Below are 16,953 nucleotides of genomic sequence, written 5' to 3'. Positions count from 1 at the left end.
ACTGAGCCACGCCCCTAGTCCTCTTCATACTTTGTATGTGAGTCAAAGTGTTGCTAAGTTGCACAGGCTGGCCTCTGAGCTCACTCTTCAATGCAGGCTGGTCTTGAAATTTCTTTCCTCCTGGCCCAGCCTCTCTAGGTATCTAGGATGATAGAACTGTCCTGTAACGTCCTGTGATACACAGTGCTACTTTATAACTTTATATTGTGGGCAGCTGATAGCAATGGAAACACTCTTCTTTAAACTTATAAAAATGAAATTTGCTAGGTGGAAGTACCAATGAGTTGAACAAAACATTGATTTATAAATTCATATGAGCATTCCTTGTTGCCTATACGCTGTGAGTTTTCTCTCTCTCTCTTTTTAAGTCCATACCAACCTCAAACTCATCAAGTAGCAAAGGATGATCTTGAATTCCTGATCCTCCTGCCTCTACCTCCCTAATGCTGGGTTTACAGGTGTGTACCCCCTACATTTGGAACTCAGGACTTCAGGCATGCTAGACAAGCATTTTACCAACTGAGCCACATCCCCAGCTCCGCAACACCTTATTTTAAAAATTAATTTTTGAACACTAGGTTTGATCTCAACATCTAAATCTTAACTCCTTTGGTCTGGACAACTGAACTTCCTGTCTGGACCACTGAACTTCCTGTCTGGACCACTGAACTTCCTGTCTGGACCACTGAACTTCCTAGTCCTGTACCCAACCATATCCCCACTTCCCTTCCTGTGACCCTTCACCCCACCAGCCTCTATCTTAATGATGTCATCTTTACTAGCTCCCTCTTTCCAAACATCACTGGATCCCCCTTCTTGGCTTGTTTCCGAATTCTGACCCCACCTCCGTCCTTCTTAATCCCTAATCCTGCCCTGTCCACCCCCTGGGATTAACTCATGGGGCCCCACCTAGCCACAGTTCTAGAAGCCACCTACTCATTCCCCAAACACCATCCCTTCCTCCTTCCTCTTCCTCCACCCCATCCCATCCAGGCTTGCCCTCCCCTCCCCCACCTGTCCTCTCCCTCTCCACCCACCTTGCTATGCACTCCATCAACTCTGCTCCTGAAAGGCTGCCTAGTTCAAACTACTTTTCCAGGCTCAGGGACCTGGGGCACTTGATACCCACTAAGGCCTGGTACCTGTGGTGGCGTGTGTCTTAGGAAAGAGGTGATGAACATATGTGGTCATCACTTTAAATTTCAGAAGAAAAAAGACTGGAGGTGAGACTCCTACTGGCTGGGCTGATTTTGATATTGAGAGATAAGCTTGGGTTGCCTGTGAAGGGACTTGCGTTGAGGGAGGTTGGGGGGCTGATCCTATGGTAAAAGTGAGATTTCAGGACAGCTCAGTGATGGCTATCTGGGAGCTGAGGCAGACTAAGAGTTTGCACAAGGTGAGAGCTGAGGTGAGGAAAAGAGTGAGATGTAGCATGGCAAGCAGTATGCGGGTGGGAGGAGTTTGAGAAGGAAAGTGGGCTTTTCCCCTTTCTATGGTCTTGTCCTGCCACAGGAAGGTTCACAGTGGGTTCAATTCGGGCTTGGGCGGGGCCAGATCTGGGTCCCAGCTTGTCCCAGAAGCTCCGCCTCCAAGCTGAGGGCCGAGCCCAGGCTGGGGGGGTGCCTGTCAACAACAAGCTGAGCCATTGGGGGTGGAGAGGGGGAGCCAGCACCGGGAAATGGTGCACGCGCGCTGGGGGAGGGAGCTCAGGGGTTAAAAGCCATGGGTCAGAGCTGAACTTTCTAGGCAGCTGGCAGCTGAAGTTGGCCCCTCACTCAGGTAGAGTCTCTGGGTGGGAGAGGGGCAGAGGCCTGGGGAAGGGGCGTTGGAGGGTGACAGGAAGGAGAAAGGAGGAGGGATGGGAAGTTGGGGATACAGGATAGCTGAATCAGCGTAAGGCGCAGGTGGAGACAGAAACTTGCAGAGATGCAGGGAGCCTAAGCATGCAGAAAGACTAGACGCCAGGGAGGAGACCCAGGGTCCGGGGCAGGCCCAGAGAGGGGATAATGGGGTCAGAGGCGGGGAAGGAGTGATGGGCGAGAGAATGCTACCTGGGCCCAGCTCTCAGAGTGCAGAGGAAGAACGGGTGACCTCTATGAGGTGATGGCAGGTCCTGGAGCTCAGAGGAGTGCATGCTGCCCCTCCACCAGCTCCTGGGGTGTCCCCCACACAGTGGGAATGGAGAGGGCAAGATTCAAGGCTCAGGGATTTCAGATGAATAGAGCTGGAAAGTTCAAGCGTACCAAGCACAGACTCAGTCTCTGGGCTTGCTTTGCAATACCCACTTCAGCTTCTCGACCCAGGCCCCGCCCACCCTGCCCACCCCCCATCCCGGAGCTATCATGTGGCCCCTAGTGGCTACCATCGCTTGCCTGACCTTGGCCTTGTCCGGAGGTAAGTACTCAGGCACAGGGGTGGAGGCAGGGAAGCCACTCAAGTCAATGGTGGGAAGAGTCAGGCTACGGGGAGGGGGCGTGGGACCCGTGCGCTCCGCCCCACGCCCACTCGAGGCCAGGGAGGACACCCTGATAGCTTCCTGCTAGTCCATGTGTAACCTGATTTCCCAGCTGGGGTCAGCTCACCAATACCAATACCTATGATCCCAGAGATGCCCCAGCTCAGGGAAGCCCCAACTCTTCTTGACTCTCTTGGCTCTTTGCAGCTGCCCCATCCCCCCAACTAAACACACACACACACACACACACACACACACACACACACACACACACACAGCCTCCCTGAGAGCAGGAAGCTCACAAGTGCACGGGTTCACATATTAGCAAATGCTACTTTGAGCAAAACTGAAGGTCCTTGTACCTACAATTGTTTTCTTCTGCAACACTGATTGCTCTGGACAGAAAGAGCTCTGAAAGTCGTGGGTTTTTATTTGACTTTGATGTTTGCTTTTTGAGATAGTGTCTCCTGCAGGCTGGCTTCAAACTCACTATCTAGCTGAGAATGGCCGTGAATCCTCCTGCCTCTACCTTCCCAGCTTTAGGGATGACAAGTATGTACTGCCAGGCTCTGTTTATGAGGCACTGGGGATGGAACCCATAGCTGTCTGGGTACTAGGGACACACCAGCTGAGCTACAAGCCCGGTTCTTTTCTCTGCCTTCCCATACACACACTCTAGAAATCCCAGGTATGCATGCATCATTCACTTATTCTGCCAGGGACAAGCAGTAGACACTGAGCATTCTGCCTGTGGCATCCATGTGTGTCCAGGAGAGCTGTGCAGACATTATTGAAGCAATTATCCAAATAATTAGTTAATAATTAATCGCCATTATGAGGTAAGGAGCAGCCTATCAGGAGCCTAGATATGTAATGGAGACTTCAGGATGGTCTCCGCAGGGACTTTGTTCTGACTTAGAGGGGGAGGGTCCACAGCACCTAGCACCCTGCACCAGCTTTTGCTGCCCGCCTGCCAGGAGATGGGGTGGCTGCCGTGCTTGGTGCCACACCCAGGATTCACACCCTTGCCCCTCCTGGTGCCTCGCGCTGAGCCAGGAGCCCCACATGCTGTGTCTTGTGGAACCCTCCAAAGCCTGATGAGGTAGGTGTGCTGTAATTACTCCTAGGACTCAGGGACAGAAGGATCCTGCCCCAAAGACACTGCCACACCTGAGCCAGGATACTAATCCAGTCGTCCACCCGGTCCACCGTGCCCTGTTCCAGCAGTCTGTCTGCATAACTTCTGACTTAAAGGGCTTTTAAATTTCAGCTCTTTTGCTATATTTACTTTATTTATTTATTTATTTATTTATTTATTTATTTATTTGTGTGTGTGTGTGTGTGTGTGTGTGTGTTTATTGGCTGGAGATACAGCTTAGGGCTATAGTGCTTTTCTAGTGTATTTGAAGTAAGGCCTTAAGGTCAATCCCTAGGACTATAAATATTGTACTATATCCTTAGTACACTAATGTCTACTTAAATATTATATATAATATATTAATGTACAATATATATATGATATATATATATGTATACATATATATATAAAATATGTGTGTGTGTATACATATATTCTAGTAAGGGTGAAAGGAGGGGAAGAGAGAAGAAAAAGAAGGCATGCTTTCCCCTTGGCAGTATCCCCTGAGAAATAAGGTGTAAGAGCTGTTTACATACACACACACACACACACACACACACACACACACACACGAAAACAATACAGTCTGCTTATTTGTTGGACCACTTCAAATTGGGGATACAAGTTCCTTTTAATTCCCTCCTTTCCTCATTTCCCACCCCTCTTCCTCACTTTCATGCAGTACTGAGAATCAATCACAGGGACCCACGAGAACTAAGGAAGTCTATGACTGGCCTGCATTTTCAGGCTTCTTTTTACTTTTTATTTTTGAGATAGAGACTCATTAAGTTCCTCGGGCCAGCCTTGAACTTCTGTACCCTAGGCAGGTCTTAAATTTGCTTCTTCTTGTGTTCGTTTCCCAAGGAGCTGGACTGACAAGCCTATGCCACCAAGCCTGGATTAATTGAACTTTCTTTGAGTTCTGTAAAATTGCTATTAAAGATGGTGGAACTCCCAAAGCTTAGGTACCTAGATAAGGATTTGCTCCCTTCTGGTACTAGAGGGAACTTAATAAGAGTGAGGGTTTCAGTCTGACCAGCCTCCTCACAAGCCTTTTACACCATAGGCCCACCCAGAGTTAAAAGAGAACTGGACCATAGCTCGGCTTCTGACTTTGGCATTTTTTTTTCATTTTTTTGAGACAGGATCTCAAGTAGGTAGCCCAGGCTTGCCACAAACTTGCCATGTAGCCAAGGATGACCTTGAGCTCCTCATCCTCCTGTCTTTACCTTTTAATGTCACCTTTGTCTTATTCTTGGTTCCACTGAAATGACCCTTTATTCCTGCCCTTAACTCTTAAAACCATGTGGGCCATCCCAGCATATGCAGGTGGGGAAATGGGCTGGAGGCTGTGGGGCCTCCCTTGTAGGTAAGCATTTGCAGGACACTCAGGATGGAGGTTAAGAGGTAGCACCTTAATGAATCTCACAGCTCCCTGACGCTTGATGAACACTCACAGCTGTCCTGTATCCACAGCTCCCCATCTGAGGATTCAACAAGCTAAGCATTGATAATAGAAGAAAAAAAAAAACAACAACCCAAAGAACCATTCTTGTTAGTACAGAGCTCATGGAGGCTTTTCCCTTGGCAGTGTCCCCTGAGAAATAAGGTGTAGTAGCTGTTTACATGGCATTTGGCTTTTATTAGCTATTATAAATCACCAGGAGCAATTTAATGGGATGGAAAAATGTGTGGAAGTTATATGTAAACACAAGGATGCTTTATGTAAAGGGCTTGAACATTTCTGGGCTGTAATATCTGTAGGGCCCTAGAACCAGTTCTCCACAGATACCAAGGGAGGACTGTGCTTTTTCTACTTGACAGCTAGGGAAGCCGAGGCTGGTAATTTGCATGGTAAGAAAGTATCTCACTCAGGCTTAGATGCTCTGCCCCCACCACCCACAGCCGTTGTCTCCAGTGTTGCCTCATGTATGCTAGATTTGAGGAATGACACTCTGAACAGAGTAGTTGAGAAGGCTGCTGTCAGTGGAGCTTCTGGTAAGAGTGAAAGGAGTGGGGAGAGAGAGGAGAAAGAATGTGAGGGAACAGAGAGAAAGAGAAGAAATAGAAGAAAAAGAGGAAGGGAATGGAGGAGAGAGGAGAGAAGATGGGAGTGGATACGGAAGATAGAGATGAGGGGAAGAGGGAATTACCAAGCTTGAGGAGAGGAATCTAGATCTCACAGGGGAAAAACTCTATCATGTGCCTTCTGGTCTCTCCATGCATCAGCTCAAATGATCTCTGTCTGTACCTCATCTTTTTTTTTCCCCAAAGGGAAGGGGGTTTATTCAGGGCAGAGGGCAAAGGTGGGGAGAGAAATGGGAGAAGATGGTGGGAGAAGTGAGGAGAGAAGTGGAGGCTGGCCAGGACCACATGGAGAGAGAGGGAAGGGAAGGGAGGAGAGGCGAGGGGACAGAGAGAAGCTAGAGGCAAGAAAGCAAGAGAACAAGAGATCAAGAGAGCTGTACCTCATCTTTATCTCTGACTGTGTGGATAAATGACTATCTGAGACATGGCTGGCATCCCCAAGGAACTGAGGTTTGGATTTTATTTTAATTGACTTCAAGGCACACTTGTGGCTAGAATTGGCACATCGAAACATATAGGTACATGTTTGGCATAAAGAAGAAGTCCTAAGTAGGAGGAAACAGTGTAGCTTAAATTTTTCAAAACCTACTTTTACTGTGGGTTCTTAAACTCTTTAACCTCCCTTCTAGCCCACCACCCACCAGAGGTAGTGGAAAAAGAAAGGTTACTAGGATATGGAGGAGGTGGACCTGTTTAGAACTTGTTCTTTGGAGCAAATCCAATCTGCATTGTCAGGAAAGCAGCAGTTCAGTTAATAGAAATCAGCAGCGGCAGCTCAATTCACTCACAAACACTTCAATAATATACCAGTAGTCTAGTTCAATAGTGTTGGGGTTGCAAACATGAATCAACAGTGGTGGCACGACCTAGCAGAAGTAGCCAGGCCTCAACTGAATCAGCAAGAATCAGCAGGAACAATTATGACCAGCATGGATGCCAGGATGAGAAGGGGATAGCCTAAAGAGATGGATAGCTATAGCTTTGATGAGCATCCTTACAGAACATGTCCTGTTGGTGCCTGAGGTCCAGGAGGAGAACCCTTAGACTGAGGTCCCAGATAGCTATCCATCTCCTTGCCATGCCTCTCCCTCTCATTGAACTGAAGATCAGCAAAGACAAAGACTTGAGACCAATGAAGCATTGCAAAGCTAGCCATGCAAACAAGGCCCCCCATCACTGGCTTTTTATACTCCCTCCAAACATTATGTGTCTTCCATGGGTTTTGCCTCACCACATGTCTTGCCTCAGCACGTGAGTCTGTCTTAGCAAAACTCCATGTAAATCTGTATCAGTTGACATCACTTGGGCCAAGTTTAAGGAAGTGGCAAGAAGTCACCAGAACACCACCAGAAGTTTTTTGATCCACTTTTCTCTATGGAGTCATAACAAATGGAGCTTAGCTATGCAATGTAAGGCAAACCAAGACATGCACGTTGTTAGTGAAAGATCTTTCATCACACATACTTTCATATGCTTACTTTAGCAGAACATTCTTTCACCTGTGTCCACTTCAGTGAAACAGTCCTTCATGTGTTTGCCCCAACAAAACACCACCCAATAGAACTGACTTCCAAAGAAACCGTAAGTTTCCATTTCAGAACAGCAAGTACAAAGAGAGGCTCCAGAGTGCTGGGAAAACAGTTGCATGAGGCCAGAACAGAGTGGACCAAGAGGAGACTGGTGGGGATTTGGACAAAGAAGCTTCCAAGTGACACAGGACATGTCTGTGTGCGTGTCTAGGCCAGAGGTCAACGTCGAGTGTCTTTCTCTATCATTCTCTACCTTATTTTCTAAGGCAATATTTCCAGTTGAACCTGGAGCTCTCCAATTCAACTGGACTGGCTGCCATCAAACCCCAGAAGTCCTCTTGCCTTTGTCTCATCTCCAGGTCTGAGATTGCAGACTTGTGACATTGTCCTAGGTTTTTTACCTTGGTACTGACAGAGAGGAGGTCGTCCAACTCAGATGCAGCAAGCAGTTAATCAACTTAGCCCTCTCCTCAGCATTGTTGAACTTATTTTAGGGGAAGTCAAGAACTGGAACAATGTGGTCTGTCATTCCTTGTTTGAAGATTCCTTAAACTAAATTGGAAAGACTGGATTGGAAAAAATGCAAAATATTTAGGATGACTTCAGCATTCAGGCAGAATCTGGTCTAAAATGGTGCCAGGGAGTTGGCAAAACTTGGATATTGGAGGGCTGGAAAGATGGCTTAGTGGTTAAGAACATTGGCTGCTCTTGCAGAAGACTCAGGTTTGGTTTTTAGCACCCACGTGGTGGTTTACAACCATGTGTAACTGCAGTTCCTGGGAATCTGATGCTCTCTTCTGACCTCCTTAAGCATCAGGTATGCACATGATGCACATACATGCACGCAGGCAAAACATTCACACACATAAAATAAATAAATCTTAAACATTTTCAACTGGGTACTTAGGAGACAAACTAACAGGACTGTTGTAAATGATCAAGGAAGGAGGTGAAGCAAGGATTGATACTCAGGTTTGGGGTGAACATCAAGATGAGAAGGCCTAGAAAGAACAGTTTGGGTGAGAAAGATCAATTTACAGGCAGAAACATCAAGGTGTATATGAGTTATTTAGGCTAATAGCAGTTGAGCCTCCAACTGTAAAGACTGGAGATGGAAATATGAATTTGGGCATGGCTACTGTTAGTCTGTATAACTGGAAAAGCACCCAGAGAAATTATGTTGGAAGAATGGATGGATGCATAGTGGTTGAGTTGATACATGAGTGAGAAATGAATATGTGATGGATAGGTCAATGAGTGGATTGGTGGTTGGGAGGATGGATAGATGGGTAGGTTTGTAAATGTATGAATGTATGTATGTATGTATGTATGTATGTATGTATGTATGTATACATGCATGTGTGGATCAGAGTGGGCTAAGAGGAGAGGGATAGAGATTTGGACACAGAGGTTTTTAAGTGATGTGGTGTGTGTGTGTGTGTGTGTGTGTATGCATGCTTGCCCAGAGATCAGCATTGGGTGTCTTCCTCTATCATTCTTCACCTTATGAATATCCAAGTAGATGGATAGATGGAAAGATGGAAAGATGGTTAGGTAGATAGGTAGATGGTTGGGTGAATAGGTAGATGGATGGATGAGTAGATGGATGAACATGTAAATCAGTTGGCTGTGGATAAGTAGATTAGTGGGTATATGGATAGATAGATGGTGTTGATAGCTATATGGATACATAGATGATGGATGGATGGGTGGATGGATGGATGGATGGGTGGGTGGATGGATGGATGGATGGATGGGTGGGTGGATGGATGGATGGATGGATGGGTGGGTGGATGGATGGATGGATGGATGGGTGGATGGGTGGATGGATGGATGGATGGATGGGTGGGTGGATGGATGGATGGATGGGTGGGTGGATGGGTGGGTGGGTGGGTGGGTGGATGGATGGATGGATGGATGGATGAGTAAATATATGGGTTTATGGACAGGTAGATGGATAGATACATAAATGGATGAGTAGATGGATGAACATGTGAGCCATTTGGCTGGTGGATAGGAAGATTAGTGGGTGGGTGGGTGGATAGATGGGAAGATTGATGTCTATATGGATACATGGATGGATAGATGGATGGTTTGATGAATGGATAAGTATATCACACATGTGGATGTGTGACTAGATGGATAGGTAGATGGGCGGGTGGATAGATGGGAAGATGGTATGTATGGGGATGATGGGTGGATGGATGATATGTACATACATAGGCGGGTGGGTAGATGGATGGACAAGTGGATGAATGAGTGTGTGGGCATGTTGGTGTATAGGTAGATAGGTAGATAGATGAATGAATGAATGAATGAATGAATGAATGAATGAATGAATGAATGGGCAGGTATATACATGGATGGTAAGTTGATGGACAGATGGATGGGCTGACAGCTGCACGGATGGGTAAGTAAATGGAAGTAGCTAGGAAGATGGATTGATAGGTGGATGAAGTAATAAATGAGTGTATGGTTGCTGCCTAGGTAAATAGTTAAGTCTTTTTTTTGCCTCAAGAAAATGTAAATGGAGAGAGAACGAACCTCTGCTTACTTCTTGGCAATGTGTTCATTCCATAAGCTCTCCTCCTAGTGTCCATTGAACAAGTCAGCATTTCTATAGTACAAATGAGATCTCTACTTGACTCATCCCCAGTGAGTAGAATATGGCAACTTAGAGGCCAGCAAATGAATCCTCAGTCTTTGGTTATCCCAAACAATAATCTGATCCTCTCCCCAAATCCAGAACTATAACTCTGTCCTTTTCTTCTTCCTTAGCCCAAATTCTCTAAAAGTTTCTTGTCTTTAACAGGAATTTCCCGGGACTACCCCAAGATTCTCAATGGTACCAATGGGACCAGTGGTTTTCTCCCAGGTGGCTACACCTGCCTTCCCCACTCTCAGCCTTGGCAGGCAGCTCTACTGGTCCGTGGACGACTTCTCTGTGGAGCAGTTCTGGTTCACCCCAAATGGGTACTCACAGCGGCTCACTGTAGGAAAGAGTATGTGGGACGTTGAGTTTGGGATGGGGAAGAGCTGGGGCTGGGCTGGGGTGGGGGTAGAGGTGAGCTCATCTTCTGTCTCTTATCCACCACTTCCTGCACCCACAGTGGGTACACAGTTCATCTGGGCAAGCATGCCCTGGGACGTGTGGAGAAGGGCGAGCAGGCAATGGAGGTGGTCCGCTCTATCCCCCATCCTGAATACCAGGTCAGCCCCACCCACCTGAATCATGACCATGACATCATGCTTTTGGAGCTGAAGTCTCCAGTCCAGCTCAACAGCCACGTCCATACTCTGCAACTCTCTGCCGATGACTGCCTGCCCACTGGCACCTGCTGTCGTGTTTCTGGCTGGGGCACCACCACCAGCCCCCAAGGTAAGTGCCTACGTGGTCTGCTGGAGTCCTCACAGATGCCTGAGGAAACAGGCAGCCATAAGTGAAGAGGTTTCTTTTACTACATTTTTGGTTTCATATTGTGTGCTGGTTTTGTATTATATTGGTATTGGTTTTATGTGTGTGTGCTGGAGGGAAGGTGTGTCAAGGTGGCCTGAAGAGAGGTCAGAAAGCAAACTACAGGATTTCCATCCTTTCCTCCCAACATTTGGGCTCTGGTAATCAAGCTCAGGTCCTCAGGCTTGGCTGCAAGCACCATTACCTACTGAGCCATTTTGCCAGTCCTAGGGTTGCTTTATAAAAGTAAGTCTACATAAATGAAGAGATGTATCTCCTTAATATTAATATCACAAATGTTTGAATATATAAAATATACAGTGGGGGTGTTACTCTGTAGTCCTGACTGGCCTGGCCTGGAACTTACAGAGATCCACCTGCCTCTGCCTCTCAAGTACTGGGAATATGTATACTATATATGTATATATACTTTACATATGTATTTTTACATATATATGATATATTTTATTTTTAATTCTATGTGTGTGTGTGTGTAGTTTGTGCATGTAAGTGCAGGGGTCTTCAGAGGCCAGAAGAAGGCACCTGATTCCCTAGAACTTCAGTCACAGGCAGTTGTGAGCTGCTTGACGTGGGTACTGAGAATCAAACTCTGGTCCCCTGGAAGAGCAGCAAGTATTCTTAATTGTTGAACCATCTCTGCTGACTCAGAATAAATATACAAGAAGGTGGGCCTGGTGGCACATGCCTATACAGCCAGTCACCTGGGATGCTGAGTCTGTAGGATCATAAACTCATGGGCAGTCTAAGCTGCAGAGAAGTCAGTCTGAGCTACAAGGAGAAATCTGTCTCAAAATTTCTTTTTAAAAAAGTGAAATAGGGCTGGCCAGCAGGTTCAGTGAGTAAAGACACTAGCCATCAAGACTGGCAACCTGGTTCAATCCCCAGGACTCCCCTGGTGGGAGGAGAGAACTGACTCCTCCCCTGAACTTCTCACTCTGATTTTGGCATATATACACATTGTCCTTAGTACCAAAAAATAAAACTTATATGAAAACATCTACCATGTAATAGCTAACATATTATAGACTTACTATAAGAAATGTATTTATGATCTGCATATTTGTTACATATGTAATGCATTAGTAAGTATATCTTGTGGAGGTAGATGAACTATAAACAGTGTACTATTCAGGTGTTTTATACATATGGCTAACATGTAGCATAATGTACATCAGCAGGCATGTTCACAGCAGTCCTTGCTCCCTTCCGTCTCTTCTGTGTCCTTCCCCTTCACACTCCTCTCCCTACCACCGACTTTTTCTACTCTCTCATATCTTCTCAGCAGTGCTGGGACCCTTCCCACCTTTAACTCTTCCTCCTCTGCACACACACACCTTTCCATTTCACACACATGTGAGTGTGTGCATGTTTGTTCCCATAGAGTCTCAGGGTTGATGTTGGGAATCAACCTTGTTCACTCCACACCTTATTCATCGAAGCAGGGTTTCTAGACCAAGCTCTCAAACCAGAGCTCATGATCACGGCTGGGACTGCTAACTAGCTTGCTTTGGGGAGCCCCTTCTGAGGCTGAAAATATAGCAGGCCATCATGCCCACTCCCAGCATTTACATAGTTCTAGGGATCTGATCTCTGACCTCATGTTTGCAAGGAAAGCGCTTTAACTACAGAGCCACCTTCCCAGTCCCCACCTTCAGGTTTCTCCTTTCTCCCCATCCCCTGCTCCAGCCCTCTCATCCACACCTCTCCTTTATCCTCATCTGTTCCCACGTCTGTCCATATTTTTGTCTCCTTACTACTTTCTGCCTCATCTTTTTCTGTCATCTTACTCAACCCATCTCAATTTCCTGCCCACTCTGACTCTTTAACATCCAGGACAAGTCTCCTCAGATGGTCTCTCTCCTCCCCAGTGAATTACCCCAAAACCCTGCAGTGCGCCAACATTGAACTGCGTTCAGATGAAGAGTGTCGGCAGGTGTACCCTGGGAAGATCACTGCTAACATGCTATGTGCTGGAACCAAAGAAGGGGGAAAGGACTCCTGTGAGGTGAGACATGGAGAACGTTCAGGCATATGGTCCATCTCCCTGACTCTCCATTCCCCCCCCCTCTCTCTCTCCCTGACTGTCCATCTCCTTGACTGTCCATCCCTCTGACTCTCCCTTTCTCTGACTCTCCCTCTCCATGACTCTTCCTCTCCCTGACTCTCCATCCCTCTGAATTGCTGTCCCTGACTCTTCACCTCCCTGATTATCTATCTCCCTATCTTAGCTAGGACTTCTGTTGCTGTGAAGAGACACTGTGACCACAGCAACTCTTATAAAATAAAACATTTAATTGAGACTGGCTTACAGTTTCAGAGGTTAAGTCCATTATTTTCACTGTGGAAACGTGGTGCTGTGCAGGCAGGCATGGTGCTGGAGAAGGGGCTGAGCGTTCTACATTCAGATCAGCAGGCAGCAGGAAGAGACAACCACTTGAGCTTGAGCTCTGAGACCTCTAAGCCCGTTCCCCTCACCCCTCAGTAACACCTTTTCTCCAACAAGTCCTCCTAATGGTGTTACTCCCTACGTGGGCCTAGGGAGGCCATTTTCATTCAAAGCACCACATACCACTCCCTGGCCCCCATAGGCTTATAGCCATATCATAATGCAAAATGCACTTTGTCCAACTTCAAAGTCCCCATAGTCTCTCCAAAAGTCCCCACAATCTCAATCTTGTTTAAAAGTCCAAAGTTTGGAGTTTCTTGTGAGATTCATGCAATCTCTTACCTGTAGTCCCTGTAAAATCAAAATGAAAAAGCAGATCATGTACTTCCAACATATAATGACACAGGATATGCAATACAATTATGAAAGGGAACATAGTGAGGAAATACTGGACCAAAGAAAGACTGAAAACCAGCCGAGCAAAGTCCAAACTCTGCATCTCTATGGCTGATGTCAAAGCACTCTTCAGATCTTCAACTCCTTTCAGCTTCGTTGACTACAGCACACTTCTTTCTCTCGCGCTGGTTCTGCTCCCTGTTAGCAGCTCTCCTCAGCAAGTATCAGAGGCATCTCTGGCATCTCCAGCATCTTGAGGTCTCCAAGACAATCTAGGCTTCACCTTTACAGCTTCACACAATGGCCTCTTTAGGCCCTCTTGCAGGGACATTTCTGCCACATGCCTTGCTTCAGGAGCTTTTCTTAGTCACAGAGGGAGATCCCATAAGCTCTTTCTTGTATCCTTAACTTTAAAACCAGAACCATGTTGCTAAAGCTGCCAAGTTCTGATGCTTGCTTGGCTGGAGCATGGACTCTTCATTCAATTACATCTTCATCAGCTTTCTGTTTTCAATGGTTTCCTTTAAATGCCTAAGCTTGCCTGTCCTGAGCAAGTTCTGTAGACCAGGTGGGCCTTAAACTCAGAGATGGCCAGTCTCTGTCTCTGGATTGCTGAGAATAAAGGTGTGCACCACCATGCCTGGACCTAAGCTGTTCTTTAATACCTTTTCACAAGTTGGAAGCTTCGCTGGGTAGGGCCTTGCCCAGAGGTTGCCACTTGTCTTTATTCTGCATATCTCCTTGGACACAGGACTTAGCTCCATTCCGCTTCCTGGTGACCCCTTTTTCTTCAAACTGTACATTTTGTAACTTCCCTTGCTCAGCCTGCTCCTTTTCATCATAGATCAGCATAACCATGGCCACCAATAACCACGTGACGTACTCCATACTATGCTGTTTTGAAATCTTTTCTACAAATGCAATTAATCCAAAACTTTTCAATTTAGCCTTGGGCATGTTTTTTGGACAAGGGCAGAAAGCAGCTACATTCTTCATGAAAATTTCACAATAGTCTCTGAGCCACATATCAACAATCTTTTCCTCTGAGCCAGGCCCCTACAGTTCAAATCTCCCTCAGCACCACTGTCATCCTTGTTCCCTCTAGGGTGGCCCATTGAATCTCATTTAAAGTATTCAACTGATTTTCTAATCTAAAGTTCCAAAGTACTCCTTCAAATAAAAACATGGTCCAGCCTATCACAGCAATACCCCTCTCCTGGTACCTCTGCCTTAGTTAGGGTTTCTATTGCTGTGAAGAGACATTATGACCACAGCAACCCTTATAAAGAAAAATATTTAATTAAGGCAGCCTGACAACTCAGAGGTTTAGTCCATTATTATCATGGTGGGAAACATGCAGACATGGTGCTGGAGACAGAGCTGAGAGATCTACACCTTGAGCATATGAGACCTGAAAGCCTACCTCCACAGTGCCAAACTACCTCCAACAAGGCCATATTTCCTAAAAGTGCCACTTCCTACAGACTTATGGGAGCCATTTTTATTCAAGCTACCATACTTCCGTCTCTCTGATTCTCCATCTCCATAAGTCTCCATCCTCTTGACTCCCCACCTCTCTGACTTACTCTCTCTCCATAACTATCTCTCTGTCTCTCCCTCTCCCTGATTCTCCCCTTCTCTCTGATTCATTCTCTCTCTCTCTCTCTCTCTCTCTCTCTCTCTCTCTCTCTCTCTCCCTCTCCCCCTGACTCTCCCTCTCCCTGACTCTCCCTCTCCCTGACTCTCTCTCTCTCTGACTCTCCCTCTCCCTCTATCCTCTCTCTCGCTCTCTCTCTCTCTCTCTCTCTCTCTCTCTCTCTCTCTCTCCCCTGACTCTCCCTCTCCCTGGCTCTCCCTCTCCCTGGCTCTCCCTCTCCCTGACTCTCCCTCTCCCTGGCTCTCCATCTCCCTGGCTCTCCATCTCTCTGACTCACCACTTCTGTTTCTCTCCATCTCTCCCTTTCCTCCCTATGTTGCCGCATCTCTACCTTCTCTTCAGCCTTATCAACAGTCCTTTGTCTCCCCAGGGTGACTCCGGGGGCCCACTGATTTGCAATGGTAAACTCTACGGCATCATCTCATGGGGGGATTTTCCATGTGGACAGCCCAATCGACCTGGTGTCTACACACGAGTTTCAAAATACCTGCGCTGGATCTGGGAGACCATCAGAAACACTCCGGAGCAGAGAAGGACAAAGGGCACACAATAAAACTGTGTTCATTTGCCTGCCTCCCTCCCTACTGTGCCTCTCTCACTGTGTGCTTTTTCCTTCTCTGTCACTTCTACCCTAAGTGCCTCTTTGGAACAATAGGCTCATGTTCACAGTGACACTCCCTCCACCAGCCTTGGAACACCCCAATAACCCAATCCAAACGCCATCCAAGTCCACAGCTCTATCTTCGTGACCACCATAAACTGGTGTCGATATCTGCATAGTCCAATGACCACCATAAACTGGTGTTGATATCTGCATAGTCCAATTCTGTTGGTGCCACTCAGCCCCATCCTGGACTCATCTCAGTAGCAGTCTGTAGATGGACCGGCCCTGACAGGTCCTTGTAACCCTCAAACTATTTACCCCTTGACAATGTATTTTTATATTCAAGAAGGTTATAGACTCATGTGATATTTCATTCTGGAAGTCTTTATAATCCAGAATCTTCTGCCTGGACCACGTCCTGTGCACTTCAGTGACTCACCACAGGTACTCTATACCCTCTGCATAGCTCTGATATCCCGATTCAAACTATATCCCACATTCTACAAGACCCAGCCCTCATCAACTCTGCCCCTCTCTGAGTTGCCACCAGCATGGATCAACAACTCTCTGGTCCCTATAGTTACAGGACCGAAAGGACCTCCCTCCTAGATCTAATCACCCCACAAGTCTCCTGTTATCTCCCCCATGAACATCCTTACCCAACAGTCCTTGCTTTCATATCTTTGCCTACTACCCTGCATCTGCTTAATGCTAATCTCTGCTTTGAATAAGTCATAAAGCTCACAACTTCCTTGCTTCCTTTTTTTTTGTTTTGTTTTGTTGTGGATGATGCATTGGTCTTGCTTGGTGGCCTGAGCTGGCCTGGAAGTCTCCTTCCTCACCCTGCAGAGTGTGAGTCTGACTGGTGTGTGCCACCCACACCCAGCTCCCTGCTCTCTTGCCTTTAAAATGGGTTCATAATTTACCCAGAGAGCATTGTCCTGAGGGTAAATTCTAGTATTCACCCTATACAATTCCTGCTGAATCTGCAGTGTCTCAGAAAGTGTAGGGTGCACATACTGAGCTGGTTGGGTTGCTGAAGATCTAATTTTTTATTTGTTCAATAAATATTGGTAACAGTCAGGGTCAGGCACCATGGCAGACACAAGTGATGAGCAGTGACTAAGATGTAAGAAATTAAGTTGTATGGGTGGGGTGGTACATCCTGCTGTCCCACATCAGGAGGTGGTACATCCTGCTGTCCCACGTCAGGAGGTGGTACATC

The 16,953-nt window shown here is 46.7% G+C and overlaps 1 protein-coding gene across 1 annotated transcript; it reads left to right on the top strand.

The window, feature by feature from the left end:
* The first annotated feature begins 1,106 nt into the window (after positions 1–1,106).
* Positions 1,107–15,702, top strand: Klk13 (kallikrein related peptidase 13). Its single transcript, XM_028785814.1, has 6 exons — positions 1,107–1,223; positions 2,304–2,394; positions 10,023–10,212; positions 10,321–10,589; positions 12,554–12,690; positions 15,495–15,702. Exons 2-6 carry the CDS (start codon positions 2,343–2,345, stop codon positions 15,675–15,677), a joined length of 831 nt encoding a protein of 276 aa, XP_028641647.1. The 5' UTR covers positions 1,107–1,223; positions 2,304–2,342; the 3' UTR covers positions 15,678–15,702.
* The last annotated feature ends 1,251 nt before the right edge of the window (positions 15,703–16,953 follow it).

Source organism: Grammomys surdaster, unplaced genomic scaffold (assembly GCF_004785775.1).
Source record: "Grammomys surdaster isolate TR1022 unplaced genomic scaffold, NIH_TR_1.0 125349, whole genome shotgun sequence".
Classification (NCBI taxonomy): domain Eukaryota; kingdom Metazoa; phylum Chordata; class Mammalia; order Rodentia; family Muridae; genus Grammomys; species Grammomys surdaster.
The sequence above is the reverse complement of the archived record's forward strand: the minus strand, read 5'-3'. Positions and strand labels throughout refer to the sequence as shown.